Source organism: Taurulus bubalis, assembly GCF_910589615.1.
Source record: "Taurulus bubalis genome assembly, chromosome: 15".
NCBI lineage: Eukaryota > Metazoa > Chordata > Actinopteri > Perciformes > Cottidae > Taurulus > Taurulus bubalis.
In genome coordinates, this window is record NC_136603.1 from 19,500,960 (window position 1) to 19,515,928 (window position 14,969).

The following is a 14,969-nucleotide window of genomic DNA, read 5'->3' on the forward strand; positions in this document are numbered from 1 at the left end:
TAATTCTGCAATATGATATTGATTACATTGTGTACATGTGTTTTCACTGATGTCCCCTTTCTTTTCTGAAAAAGACTAAACTAATTAATTGGATGTTGCAAATGATGCACTGATGTTTTTGAGGCTGTTGTGAAGCACTTTGTAGCATTGTTAAGAAAAGTGATATAGAAATAAACAAGCAATAAATATATATTTTCACTGGAACTCTGAGATACGGTCAAAACAACACTGCTATCTCATGTGCATCATATCACGTATGTGCTTCACGTGTGGCGTCGGCCTATAGTTTACATCAGCCATCTGTGAGTTTACTCCCCCCGGGTTCTGGGTTTGCACTGGCTCCATTCAAGCTTGAATCTTTTTCTGGAATTTCATCCTTGATCTTTCTACACATTTTCTCCTTTTTTTATTTTGACCTTTTATCAAGGCCTCTCGTTTGACCCTTTAGTGTTTTATCAGGATCATTCAAGGCTGTGACCCCTCTCACTTAAACACATCATAAAGTTTAACAGCAGTTTGGACCCCTGCATACGGTAGTGTCAATGATGATACTCTGGTCTGACTGAAAGTTCAAGCTCGTAAACAGCGCTCCTATAAACGATTACCCATTCGATGGCTCATTCAGTCCTCTGCGCTTGGACATTATGTTGTCACTGGGGAAACTTCTCTCCCTGTTTGTGATCACTGTGCATGGCTGCATGTGCCAGAAACATGATCATCAACAGCAGGCCGCGTTTCTTGCAGGTCCCATGACCAACGAACAGGTGAGGGGCCTTTATGGAGAACCCTCAGCGTTGGACACATTTGACTGCAGTCATCCCATACCTTCAGGGTCAAAACAGAACTTTGAGTACCTCAAGAAAAGAGGGGTGACCCACTTCAAAGTGCCGCTGTCATGGGCTCAACTTCTACCTACAGGCCTCCCCAGCCAACCGCAGCAGGCTGTGGTTACCTGTTACCAGACCCTGCTGAGGCAGCTGCTGGAGGTGGGCCTGCAGCCTCTGGTCGTGCTTCATGGATCTGTTTCCTGGGAGAGGTAGGAGATCAATTTTATTGCATAATGTATCGAGTCTGGATAATCTAAGTGGAGTGCTGAAGACTCTTGTGGAGGGTATTAACAGTGAGTACGTATTTAGAAAAATAGAGAAATATCTGGTCAATCATTTTGCAAGTATGCTTTTTTATTATACTCTTATTATTACATTGTTTTCATTCAATTTCCTAATGAAGTAGCCTGAAATAAGAAAAAAAATCCACTCTGTATGATGTGCGTGTTTGCTCAATCAAACTATTGAAGCTTTACAAATGCTGCATCAGAAGATCAAATAGAGATGTCTTGCACAATATATTATACACATTCCCCCAAATATGTATTTCTTTAAAATATGGACACCAATAATGTCCTGTCAGTCTCCTTTATGTAATTTATTACAGTACGTACCATATAATCACCATGTCCAAGTGGCATATTATTCATCATCATATTTTGGAAGTGTTTTATCTTATCCTCTGTTGTAGATGTCTAGCTTTATTAGATTCACAGTAAATGTGGCAGAGCTGAATGAGATAAGGGTTTCCATATCTGATGACCACACCAAAGGTCATGGTGAGGAAATGGAGTAAAGCAGGGGAAGGGAGAATATGGTTTCTCGGTCTAACAAATAGGAATAGTGCAGATTAATAACTCATGTGTTTCAGATGGAGGAGTATCAGTTGGGGTTGAGGCCAGTGAAGTCCAAATCATCAGTGACACTCAACGACTGGTGAGATCATATAGTCAAACAGAACATAGGCACATTATTTATAATATAAATGCAATGCAATATGTTAGTATGATTATGAAATAACTTCTATAGTTACATCAAACTGTGTGACAACATTCATTTCATTGAGGCCACGGAAAAGTAATATGCTTTTTACATCCAGCCACACTTACGCATTTATCGCTATGTCAGAAATATTCAGATTTCCTTTCAATCAAAATTCAATATGACTGCACTGCTGGACAAAACCTGGCTGAGGAACTGAAACGTGTTTTGGTATGTACAGTCTTTAACTGTATTGATAACAAATTGACAACTCGTATATTCTGGGAATTCTGTTACATGCACTTGTATTGAACATCAAAGTTTTCTTGCAGGAAAAGTTTAGCGACAAACCCATTGTCTTTTATGAGGTGAACCTTGTTGGCTGTTCTCATCAGTTCCTGTCCCAAATCTTAAAAAAGAGAAGGGAGATACTTTTGTCTTCCAGTCAAAAATACTTCTGATTAATTGTGACCATACTAATGATAAGTTGTCATATTCTGTCCTTTATATACATGCTTTATACGATACATGACATTTATGATACATTGTTTTACCTTTACAGTGATGAACCATGGAGAGCAAAATATTCTTGGATTTGACATGGTGGATTTGTTAGGTCCAGCTGAGAGCATTCCAAAAAGGTATAGTGCATATAGAAAAATATGTATTTAATATGCAATACATATTTTGTGTGTATTTGTATTTGTGAAACACAACACAATAAGTATTGGGGACATTTCAGCTAAAATGTGTCTTCAGGGGACATTTCAGTTTTTAAAACACCCACATTGGTGGAAAGTAAACCACTGTACTTATACAGAAAGTGTGAAAACTCAATTGGAGTTGCAGCTTCTTTCCACCTGTAAACAGTTTGCACTAATCCTAATAATGCCAAAAAACTATTGGTTTGATTTCTCCTCAAGTGTTACCAATTTATTTTCAACATCTTGTTCCTTTCATCTTCAGTCATTTACTTCAAAGGGACGGACGCCATCTTCAAACATCGTTATGTTCCGTGACTTACTGCAAAACCTGGAGTAATTTTGCCGCCATGACCTTAACTGAGCGAGATGCCTTTCTTAATGAGTCCTTTCCCGATGACTTCCAATGGGCTACCTCCAGTGAGTCCTTCAAGGTTGAGGGAGGCTGGTTAGAAGGTGGGAAGGGAGAGACCATTTGGGACCGTTTTGGTCATGATGGCCTAGCCTTTGCGAATCAGACAGCTGATCTAGCTTGTGACAGTTACCACAAGGTGGATTATGATGTCTACCTCCTGCGAGGTCTTCATGTCAACACCTACCAGTTTTCCATTTCCTGGGCCCGTATTTTCCCCTCAGGCCACCGAAGAAGCCAGTCAGAGAAAGGGCCTCTCTACTATGACAAGCTGATCAACGCTCTCATTGAGTCTGGCATACAACCTGTTGTCACTCTCTACCACTGGGATCTACCCCAGACACTTCAGGACTATGGTGGATGGACCAATGCTTCCATTGTTGAAGCCTTCAAGGACTATGCAGACTTCTGCTTCTCCAGGTTTGGAGACAGGGTCAAGACCTGGAACACATTCAGTAGCCCCTGGGTGGTGAGCCATGCTGGGTATGGCACTGGTGAGCATCCCCCTGGAGTAAAAGACTACGTGGTTGCCTCTTATCAGGTGAGGGCAATGGTCTAACGATAATGTAAATATTCAGTTTCATTGTCATTCTTTTACATTTACATCACTATTTAATTTGCCTATGCAGGCCACTCACAATATGCTCAAGTCTCATGCTGAGGCCTGGCATGTCTACAATGACAAGTACAGGAAGGCACAAGGAGGGAAAGTGGGTATTGCATTAAACTCTGATTGGGCTGAGCCAATGGATCCCTCCAGACCTGAAGACATAGAAGCTGCAGATCGCTACCTGCAGTTCATGCTGGGCTGGTTTGCACATCCTATATTTGTAAATGGAGATTATCCTCCAACACTCAAGACTCAGATTGAACAGAAAATAAATGAGTGTCCTCTCTCTGAGCCTGCAAGACTTCCAGTTTTCACTGCAGAAGAGAGCCAGAGGATAAGTGGAACAGCTGACTTCTTGGGCTTAAACCACTATACTTCTCGGCTGGTCAACAACAGTGTTGGTGGCTGCACCCCCGGTCCTCAGGGGGTGGGAGACTTCCAGGCCCATGTGGACCCGTCATGGTCTTCTACAGCTTCTGACTGGATCTATTCTACACCTTGGAGTCTCAGAAGGCTTCTCAACTACATTTCCACAGAATACTTGAACATTACCAAAGTGCCTATCCACATAACAGGGAATGGTATGCCTACTGAGTACAGTGGGGAGACTCTCAATGACATTAGTAGAATAAAGTACATGAAGAGTTACATCAATGAGGCCCTGAAAGGTAAGATGTTGAAAATAGTTGCCTATGTAAACACATTTGTAATTTAATATACCTGTATTTTTATTTTGCCCCAAACATTGCTAATATACAGTAAGCCATCATTTGCACACTTGTTTATGTTGAAATTGTTTATACATTGTAAATACTAGGTATTTCCAGTTTTAATTTTTTCAGAACTTGTCATCAAAGTCTTAAATGCTAAATGCCATTATTCTCTTAACAGCTATACATTTGGATGGAGTAAATGTGCAGCAATTTACAGTCCAGTCACTCATGGATGGCTTTGAAGGTCCACAAGGGCCCAGCGTCTGGGATACATTCACCCACAAACCTGACAGTACTCCTGCAAATGCCAGTGGAGATGTGGCCTGTGACAGCTACCACAGACTTGAAGAAGACTTCTACATGCTGCGAGCTCTCAGGGTGAAGTCATACAGATTCTCTTTGTCCTGATCCAGGATCTTTCCTGATGGTCGCCTTACCTCCCTGAACCAGAAAGGTGTTGACTACTACAATAGACTAATTGATGGCCTAATAGCAAATAATATCACTCCCATGGTGACTCTCTATCACTGGGACCTTCCTCAAGCTTTGCAAAACCTTAGTGGCTGGGAAAATGTAGAGATGATTAACATTTTTAATGACTTTTGTGACTTCTGCTTTTCCACCTTTGGAGACAGAGTAAAATTTTGGATGACTTTCAACCAGCCTCACACAATTGCGTGGTCAGGATATGGACTCGGACAGATGCCACCAAATGTTAAGAATCCAGGAATTGCCCCATACAGAGTTGCACACAACCTCATAAAGGCACACGCCACGGCTTACCACACATATGACGATAAGTATCGCAAATCCCAAAGTGGTCTCGTATCCATAGCCCTCAATGCTGATTGGATTGAACCCAAAGATGTCAATGTTCCCCGTGAGGAGGTGGCCGCTGACCGCGCCCTGCAGTTCCAACTAGGTTGGTTTGCACACTCCATCTTCAAGAATGGCGACTATCCAGATGCAATGAAGTGGCAAGTTGGAAACAAAAGTGAACTCCAAGGTCTTTCAGAGACAAGACTACCTTCCTTCACTGAAGAAGAGAAGAGCTTCATCAAAGGAACTGCTGACATGTTCTGTGTAAATCATTACACTACAAAGATAGTAAGCCATGCTACTGTGAGGCTTTCCCCTCAATCCTATGAATATGACCGGGACTTGTCAGAAGAAGACGAAGTTGATTCTCCAACTACTGCCATCAGTAACCAGAGAGCTGTAGCATGGGGCTTGAGAAGACTCCTCAACTGGATCAAAGAGGAGTACGGAGATCCGGAGATTTACATTACTGAGAATGGAGTCGCTACAGACATTAAGACCACAACTGATAACACTGATAGAGTATTTTACGACAAAACCTACGTTGATGAGGCTTTAAAGGGTAAGTGCACACATCAGTTGATAAAGTTTTAGAATATACGTTTTTTTTAGGTCCTTCAATCTTGCATGCTGAAGCTAAAATCTTGTGGTTATGTTCCACCTAGCCACTTATATAAACGTTTAATTGCTAATTATATTTTCTCTATTCTTAATACATTTACACAGCCCATAATCTTGATGGTGTGAAGGTGAAAGGATACATAGCTACATCTCTCATGGATTCTTTTGAGTGGCTTAATGGCTACAAAGTAGGATTTGGTTTGCACCATGTGGACTTCACTAGCCTGAACCGGCCGAGGACACCCAAACGCTCCGCTCACTATTATTACCAAGTCATGAAGGACAATGGCTTCCCCTTACCAGATGAGGAAAAGATGCTTTATGGACAGTTTCCCAAAACCTTTAATTGGAGTACTGCGAGTGCCTCTTACCAGGTGAGCAACAATGGCAGAGTTGCTTGTGGTACACCGGCATGGTGCAGTGTCAGTTGTATATTTTAAGGATATATTCATCAATACATAGGGATGAAGCACAGCAGAGGTGTTAATCATGGCTGGTACTGTCCTGGATTTACCTTTCATTACAGATTGAAGGGAGCTGGAGGGCCCATGGGAAAGGACTGAGTATCTGGGACGAGTTTGCCCATACTCCTTTGAGAGTGGCCAACAGTGACAATGGGGATACTGCTTGTGATAGTTACAACAAGATTGACGAGGATGTGGAGGTGCTGAAGATGTTAAAGGTGACCCATTATCGCCTCTCTGTATCCTGGCCCAGAGTGCTTCCTGATGGCACCAACGACCACATCAATGAAGCGGGACTGAACTATTATATAAGATTACTGGATGCCTTGGAGGCCGCTAATATTCAGCCCCAGGTAGGAAGTGCTGTTGTTTATAACAGCTAATGGTTCCTATTTAGTGCCGTATTTGGATATTTTGAACATTGATAGTATAAAGAAAAATCACCTGTAGGATAAATATTTTGAAAAAAAAATCCCCCGGTTTCTCAGGTGACCCTGTACCACTGGGACCTCCCCTTAGCTCTACAGAAAGTAGGGGGCTGGGAGAATGAAACCATTGTCCAGAGATTCAGAGGTTATGCCGATGTTTTATTCAGCCGACTTGGAAGCAGGGTGAAGTTCTGGATCACTCTAAATGAACCCTACATTGTAGCCAACCTCGGCTATGGATATGGTACCTTTGCTCCAGGTAATCAAACACATTTCTCGTGAGATTCTTCTAATATTTTGATCTCCCTGTGGGGAAAACTTTATTTTTGTATGAATTTGCACTGCTGATATATTTTTAAATATAAAGAAATTACCTTTTACTTTCTTTTGAGCACAGAAACATTTCTGAGTCGTATCCTTTTGTAACTCATCATGGTATGCGAGAAACATTAACTGAGAATCAAAGTTAACAAAACAAAAACACTGGTTACTAATGGTTTTAAATGTCCTTTATTGGAAATCTGTACGCTTTTATGACGATGAATGAACTCAAATGAACTTGATTCTTAATAAAGTCACAAATGTTTCAGGCATTGTGGGTAAGCAGTATATTGCAGCTCACAACCTGATCAAAGCCCATGCGGAAGCCTGGCACCTCTACAATGACAAGTACCGCTCAACACAGGGGGGCGTCATCTCCATCACCGTCAATTCTGATTGGGTCGATCCAAAAAACCCGTATAAGCAGGAGGATGTGGATGCAGCCGAGCGCTACTGGCAGGTGGACGAACAAATGTTGACACCAGAACTGGGTTGTCCACTTTGTACAGGTTTTGCCTCCTTGATTCACATCACTAATCATGTATAATTTCTGCTCTTTAATGTCTGCAGTTCTTCATTGGCTGGTTCGCCCATCCCATCTTCAACGGCGATTATCCTGACTTAATGAAAGCGATCGTTAAAAAAAGAAGCATTGCTGCAGGTCTCCCTGAATCATGGTGAATGAAATATAGAACATAAATGTGGTTTGATTTAAAATATTATTACGGCATTGACTACATAACTTACTTGGGGTTGAAGCCTCCAGCAATAAATGCATTCTATCATACTCTATCTCCACTCACGCCACCGTTTTCTTTATTTGGTTCAGGATACTTAAAGCAATTGCTTAAAAAAGTATGCACTCTACGTAGATGGATATTAGAGTAAATATTGAATGTTGATGGAGAAATCCTGGATTGGGTTTTTAAATTCTAGTTTCAAATAAAGGCTTCCTGAGTTCACGCGTGAGGAAATCAAGAGGATCAAGGGGACCCACGATTACTTTGGCCTCAACCACTACACCACCGTGCTCTCATACCCAGTTGATATGGGAAATCAACAGGATTATGAAGGTGACAGGTGGGTTGGAATTAAATATGACTTTTGACAATTCCACGCTCAGTTCAGCTGCTTGTTTTCATGAGTACGCAAAGTAGTAATGTCCATTATATTGTCCAGGGGTACGGGAACCAGCCATGACCGCACCTGGATTGAGTCTGGCTCCTTCTGGCTAAAGATCACTCCATTTGGATTTAGGAAATTACTCAAGTTTATCAAAGATGAGTATGGAAACCCACCTGTCTATGTCACAGAGAATGGAATCTCAGAACGAGGAGAAGTGAACTTGAATGACATCCACAGAAAGCACTACTATGAAAACTACATTAACCAGGCCCTGAAAGGTACCATTTATTTGACAAATGTATGAGGATTTCATTGTTTAACCTATTTTGCATACCTTACGTTCAAATAGTATATGTTTAAAGTCTATAAGAGATCTTATTAAGCCAATTGTTTTTAAGCGTAGCCATTACTGTTGATCTTTCAGCCCATGTTCTGGATGGAGTTGATCTGAGAGGCTATACAGCCTGGTTGTTAATGGACAACTTTGAGTGGGCCGCTGGCTATACCGAGTGGTTTGGGCTTTTCTACGTGAACCGCTCCGACCCCACTTTTCCTCGCGTCCCTAAAAACTCAGCTTCTCGCTACGCCTTCATCATCACTTGCAACGGCTTCCCAGACCCGGCCCTCGGGCCCCACGAATGTCTGAACCCTGAACCCGAAGGTAACGTGTCATCGCAATTCCGATTCAATACCTCTGTTTTGATAGTATTTAACATCTTATTGAGACACTTTTATAGTATAAAAACATGTTTGAGATGTAAATCAATATACCTAAAAATATTTTAGGTTGGTGAAATGAAAATAATTTAAATGCTGTGGATATTTAATATGTAAAATCAGCAGGTCTATGCCTCTACTTATTGCTGTACTGAATGTGTGAATATTGGGTTCAGGGGTGTGTCACCTAGTTTTTTAATGTAATGTCATAATCTTTACTGCTTTAGTGTTTCCAAAATGTATCACTATAAATAAAGACTATATCGGCTTAAACTCTGAGGTTTTCAGACGCTTGCGTCACAGTCAATGTGTGACCACTAGATGGCGCCAGTAAATCATTTTCTATGTGCACACTTGACATGACGCTGCTGTTGCTAGTTTCATATTTGTTTCATATTGATATTTAACTGATACTAAGCCTAAATAAGGGTATTAATTGAAGAAGGTAAATTAGGAAAACTAATTAGAGATCATGCTATTTAGCAGTGTGTACATTCACTATGAGCAACACAGTCTGTTGTATTTTGCATTCAGACATTTTGCTCTTTTCTCTGGATCAAAGTACTGTCTTTAAGATCCTGATAAAGGACACATATAATGGGAGGGTTTATTGAGCTCTGACACTACAACCTGTCTGATGCAATGCTGACACAACTTCCCAATGGGACTAATAAAGCACTTAATTTCTCTATTTTATAGCTTGCGTGTACATCCTCGTAAACTGCTGTGCAGTCAGCCGCTCCAAGTGCCTTGCTCGAGGGCACCTCAATGAGAGTTCTTAAAGAGGAGGTATTTTATTTTTGTTTACCTAAACTTTCCCCAGTTGTGCCATAGATCATCTGGGGATTTGAGCCACCAACTCTCTGAACACAAGCCCATACCTCTGGGATTTTGGTTTCCACTGTGCCACCAATAACCTCTGGTTAGAAAACTATCACAACCGTAAAGACAGACAGGCATGCCCCTGCATGTCTCTCCCACTCAATAACATGATCCACACAAACAATTCTTCCCTGACAAGAGGCTCGCAGGCTAAATACGCATCTTCCCTGCCCTCCTGCTAGGATGCCTACGTCTGGTCTCCAGGGCGACCCGTCTTCTCAACAGGATGTACGCATTAGAGCCCGGTGGGTGTCTGTTCTGCATGCTCTCCCCTGCTTGCGCCTCAACGGCTCTGATCAACAAGGAGTCTGTTCAATATCTGAAACCCCAGAGTCTGTAAGGATGTGGGGGATGAGTCAGACTGGAGGAAAACATATTCACTCTCAGTTTCATGAAATGTTTTTTAGGTCAAGTTGATTAACTTGCATAAAAGTTTGATGACTTGCACATGCATGCTGATCTGTGGGTTATACGCACTCGTATAAGATACTGCAAAGTCACTAAGAGCGACTGTAATAGTAAATATACATAATTGCATCCAGAATGTGCAGTAAATAAAACACGACTGCATGCAGAGAATCAGCTCCAACTTGATAATAAAATAAATAAATCATTAAAAGAACATCAGGAGAGGCATTACATAACATTTTGTGAGTGTGTCTATGTGTGCTTGTGACAATACATGACAATACACTCTTGACAATAGTCAGACAATACAGGCTATTCTTGAATCTTTATCACAGTAGTGCGTTGCGACAAAATTGAAGCATGGCAAAAAAACTACGAGAGAGGTGCACTCACTCAGTAGAGTGCAGATCTCTGCCAGGTGTGTGCAGCCAATCGGCTTCAAGTCGTAGAAGACGTTTTATATTACAATCTTGCCAAAAACAAAATCACTGGCCTCAGAGTAAAGGCTCGGGGCCGGCAATGCACTCAGCTGTGTTATCAGGAAAGCGGCCCCCAGCGGCCGGGAGCCAGTTAGGCGTAGTGAGAGAAAAAAAGGCAATAAAAGTGTCTTGAGAAAGTGTGAGTCATTACAACCAAGAGAGGTCCTGGAGCCGGCAGCCATTACTGCCCACCGAAAACTGAATGAGAGATCTGCTGTGGACAGACTCAGAGGTGCACACTCACTCACGGACGCACACACACACACACACACACACACACACACACACACACACACACACACACACAAGCGACCGATTGCATATTCCTCCCGGCGGAAATAATAAGGAACATCAGTCCTATGCTATCAACCATGGTGTGTGGAAAATAACTAAGAGCTGAACACCTCCAGAGTCAAGCCAGTGAGCTACTCATAAATCTGAGATAAGACTTCAGTTTAACAATACTTTATCAAATGCATCAATGATACGTGGAGAGAAAGCTCATTATTATTGTGTTTATGTGAGTGATATCCATATTTAAGTGTAGCTTGTCCTCAGGATCCGATTTTTTTCGTGACACTCCGAGCCTCCCTCTGAAAACAACTCATTTTCATCACTTATATCACATTGGAAGGGACATTTTGCCTTTTGGCCCCTCAAGACACTTGTTCCTCATCTGTGTCCATGACAACCTCGTACTGCACAAACACACATCAGCAGTATTCTACACATCTGCTGCCTCTCGGCGCGCGGCACTGGCACAGAGATAAGACTTGATGTTCTGTTGTTGTTTTAATCAAATGCTTGCTGCGTGGAAGTCTCCCCTTTGTGCCGTGGAGGCAGAGTGATGGTGATTGCAAACTGCTGCGTGCCATCGCTGCTCCCTAGTAGGCCCTGATGGAACAGTTATTCTAGTCGAGTTTTTCAAATGGCAAAGTGAGAACTTTGCTCTAAAGCGCCTATGTTATTGCAATACATTATGGCTGTACATGACATTCAATTTAACATTTAGATTTTGAGTTTTTCTTTTTCAGATTTTCTAATCCAGTCTGACAAACACTGCTTAAATTACCCTTTACCAAAGCGATAGGCGTTTCTTTCTTTTTTACAAAGAGGGAATGTTTTCCACTCTTGCTCTCTTTCCAGGAAAGAGGCTGAAATCTTCCGTGTTGAAATACTAGACCAGGAAAACATTATTGTTAAAGAATGGTGTGGGATGGGACGATGAATTGGAGCCTACCAAAATGGAGGGGCACTATTTTCATTCCAGTAATAGCAATGTGATACTTTAAGAATGTTTCCAGCTGAGCCAAGGCGGTTGGAGCCAGCACAGCAGATCATAAGGGTATACTGTACCAGATGTCAATCTGTTCAAGTACAATTACAGTAAAATACAGCAATATAAAATGATCCAAAACGTTCAACTACTGTACATCACACAAAAAGCCTCTGTTCTTTCTACCTGCAGTTCTCTGGATCAAAACGCAGCCTGGCCGATGCGCAGAATCTCCTGCTTCCTGTACCGAGGTGTCACCGCGACTATGAGTCCAATCACTGCTTTGCATGGGAACACTTCAGTTGTGACAAACAGTCAAAGCATCTGTTAGGAATTAGAGTTATAAATGGGTGTTGGGTGTTGTTATGTCTGCTTCCCGTGGCAACCTTAGATGTGGAAATCCAGGTTGGTGAACATGTTGCTGTGTGTAACATTTATGAGTCTAATTAGTGAAGCACATGCTCTCTCTCTCTCTCTCTCTCTCTCTCTCTCTCTCTCTCTCTCAATAGTAAAAGAAGTGGCGGCCTTGTGTGTTGTTGTTTTTTCATCACTAAATCGGCCAGTTTATGGTCGCTGATATCAGCTTATCACAAAAATGTTATATTTCAACCTGCATTAACACATTTTTTGTCCAGTTAGGTGCAGTGGAAACACATTTCTTTACAGAGGATCATTATAATTATTTGGATTTGTGTTTCTGGCCACCTGATGAATGTATGTCCAATATTTAATCTCCTTTTAGCTCTGTTTTTGGTCTCCACCAACTGAAAGAAAGAAATATCCTGAAGTCTGGCTCCGTAGCCGCTAAACGCTCCATCATGTCCACCAGCTAGACGCTAACTGTGTCTGTCTGCTGTTTGGTGCGGAGCAGGTAGTGAACGGTGGGATTATCAGAGCCGTTTCTCAGGAAACAGCTGCCGTCTAACGGAGGAAAACGCCGACATGTTAGTTTGAGAGACAGCCTCGCTGACAGTACAAACACAAATCATCAATCAAATCAGATCCAGCCGAAGAAAACGAGATACAGTCATTTTAAGATGCAAATACATCTTCCACCCACATGATAATTGTCTGGCTGCTAAATCAAACTACTAAATAAGTAATCCATTCAACACTACTTCAAGCAGACCTGATGTCAAACTATAAAAGACAAGCTTTGAGTTTGGATAAGGAAATAAAATACACATCAGGTAACACACTGGTATTAAGTTCAAAGCTTGTTTTAAAACCAGTTAGAGACCACTGCTGTGTTAGGAGTAAGACCTCCTGAGGGAATCCTGCTCACCCTGTTTGAAATCGTCCTATGTTTTTATTGAGATCATTATCACAAATATTGCCTCTGACAGAATCAATTTCCGCGTTTTGTGCTCTGTGGTGCCGTATCGGCTAAATGTCGCATTCTTCCTTTTCGCGATTCCCACTTCACAGGTCCCCGCACGAAATAAAGCAGGACTGGAAACTGGAGCAGGAAATTGAAAAGAGGGGTCCTGTTGTGTTGTGGAGACCGCTGTGCCTACTGCTATTTCCTCTGAACATGCCAGTCTCGTACCCTCACCAGATGCACGTGTGCCCTGTCGAATAATCCTCGCAGGCCTTCAGGGGGAAATTCTACCCGCTGTTTCAAAGATAGATCAATTTCTATTGCTGGGGCCCTGACATGGCGGTAGTGTGCTATCTGGCATCATCGGCCCGCCTTGGCTCGTTCCTCATGCAGCCTGGTTTGTTGTGGCACTTCAAAGGACGTGCGGCGGGATGGCACACAACAGCTGGCGTACAGCTTGGTGCGTCCCTGCGGTTTACAGGCTGCTCACCAACGTTTACTGGCCGCCAACGCCAGTTTAGAGTCCCTGCAGATTATGACACTTCATTTTCAGAGGTGAAAAGAGAAATCGGGGAAACCGCAAGTCGGATTGGAATACTACAGTCCTCTTCTCGACATGCAGAGGCTGACAGACATAATGTGAGAACAGACCAGACTAGACCCTAACAAGCAAACACATTCTCGCTACCAACTCCGACGAAACCGACACTTATGAACCCGAGCTTTGAGTCGTGGCGCTCTAGATACCTCTCTGCTGGCAGTTTTGTAATTGCGTGTTTGTTGCCTGCATGATTCGATTTGGTGGCAAATGAATTTCCCTACTGGGGATTAATAAAGCTTTTTAATCTAAACAGATCTAATCAGTTTATCACTGGTTACATGCATGGTGTCTTTTCAAAATAAATGTCTGTCTACACAGGAAGTTAGTTTTAGGCAACAAAACCACTTATTTGGGTTTAAGAAAAGGTTGTGTTTGACGTTAAGTAAGGCTGACTAATGACTCACGTCACTCTCGTCATCCATCCATCCATCCATTATCAGCCGATTATCCGGGGTCGGGTCGCGGTGGCAGCAGGCCCAGCAGGTCGACCCAGGCTTCCCTCTCACCCGCAACATCTCCCAGCTGGGGGATCCCGAGGCGTTCCCAAGCCAGCTGGGAGATATAATCCCTCCAGTCATGTGACTAGCAATCTCAACTATTACTTTTAGTTTCGCACGAGAAACGAAAAGACCCTCCCACCCGCCCCGTGTTTGGACTACCTTACACTTTCTAGCGCATCACTTCCTCTGAGCGTCTGATGATGATGCGAAAAGGTTTACGGTTGAGGAAGTTGAAAAGCAGGGCGTGTATAAGATGTCGAGTTGCACTTTGACCAACATGAAAAATATCATCTAGATATGTTTTTTTGAAGTTCTTTATGTCTCATCTAAAGCTCAAAAACGTCTCATTAACCATCTCATTTCTTTCAACAGCACATGCTTGTTATTGAAACACAAGACAACCTTCACTGCGAGGCCGTTATGTAACAGCGTGTGACATTTACACACGCTTGACTGTACAGTTCTGACAAGATCATTGCAAAGTCATCGCGTGCTTCCGCTCACAGAATGGCTTCGAACAACCTCGTCTGGCAGGTTGGATTGTTTGAAGCCTCTAATGAGGACTGGCTGTCTGGCGTGCCACCGGTCTGCGGGAAACAATTAGCAACAGCCCCACCGTCACAGGATGGAGTCCGCCATTCCTCTGGTGGGTTCACTCACCCTGCTGCGTAGAACCAACCCACGCCACTGACTCCTCACTGGAAAACAAACAAACAAACAAACAGTGAGGAACTCTTCAGGATCATCAGCTGGAGAAGCGATT

At 42.5% G+C, this 14,969-nt stretch overlaps 1 protein-coding gene across 1 annotated transcript; it reads left to right on the forward strand.

Annotated features, from left to right (window-relative positions):
- Nucleotides 1-698: 698 nt before the first annotated feature.
- LOC306747852 (lactase/phlorizin hydrolase-like) lies at nt 699-9,961 on the forward strand (the record flags this gene model as incomplete). The annotated part of the gene is given in 16 exon segments (XM_079230952.1): nt 699-1,022; nt 1,956-2,031; nt 2,371-2,449; nt 2,790-3,462; nt 3,551-4,199; nt 4,423-4,649; nt 4,653-5,625; nt 5,790-6,058; nt 6,211-6,501; nt 6,637-6,835; nt 7,167-7,357; nt 7,468-7,574; nt 7,846-7,977; nt 8,077-8,300; nt 8,447-8,683; nt 9,804-9,961. Coding segments are annotated over 16 exon segments (4,809 nt in total).
- Nucleotides 9,962-14,969: the final 5,008 nt, after the last annotated feature.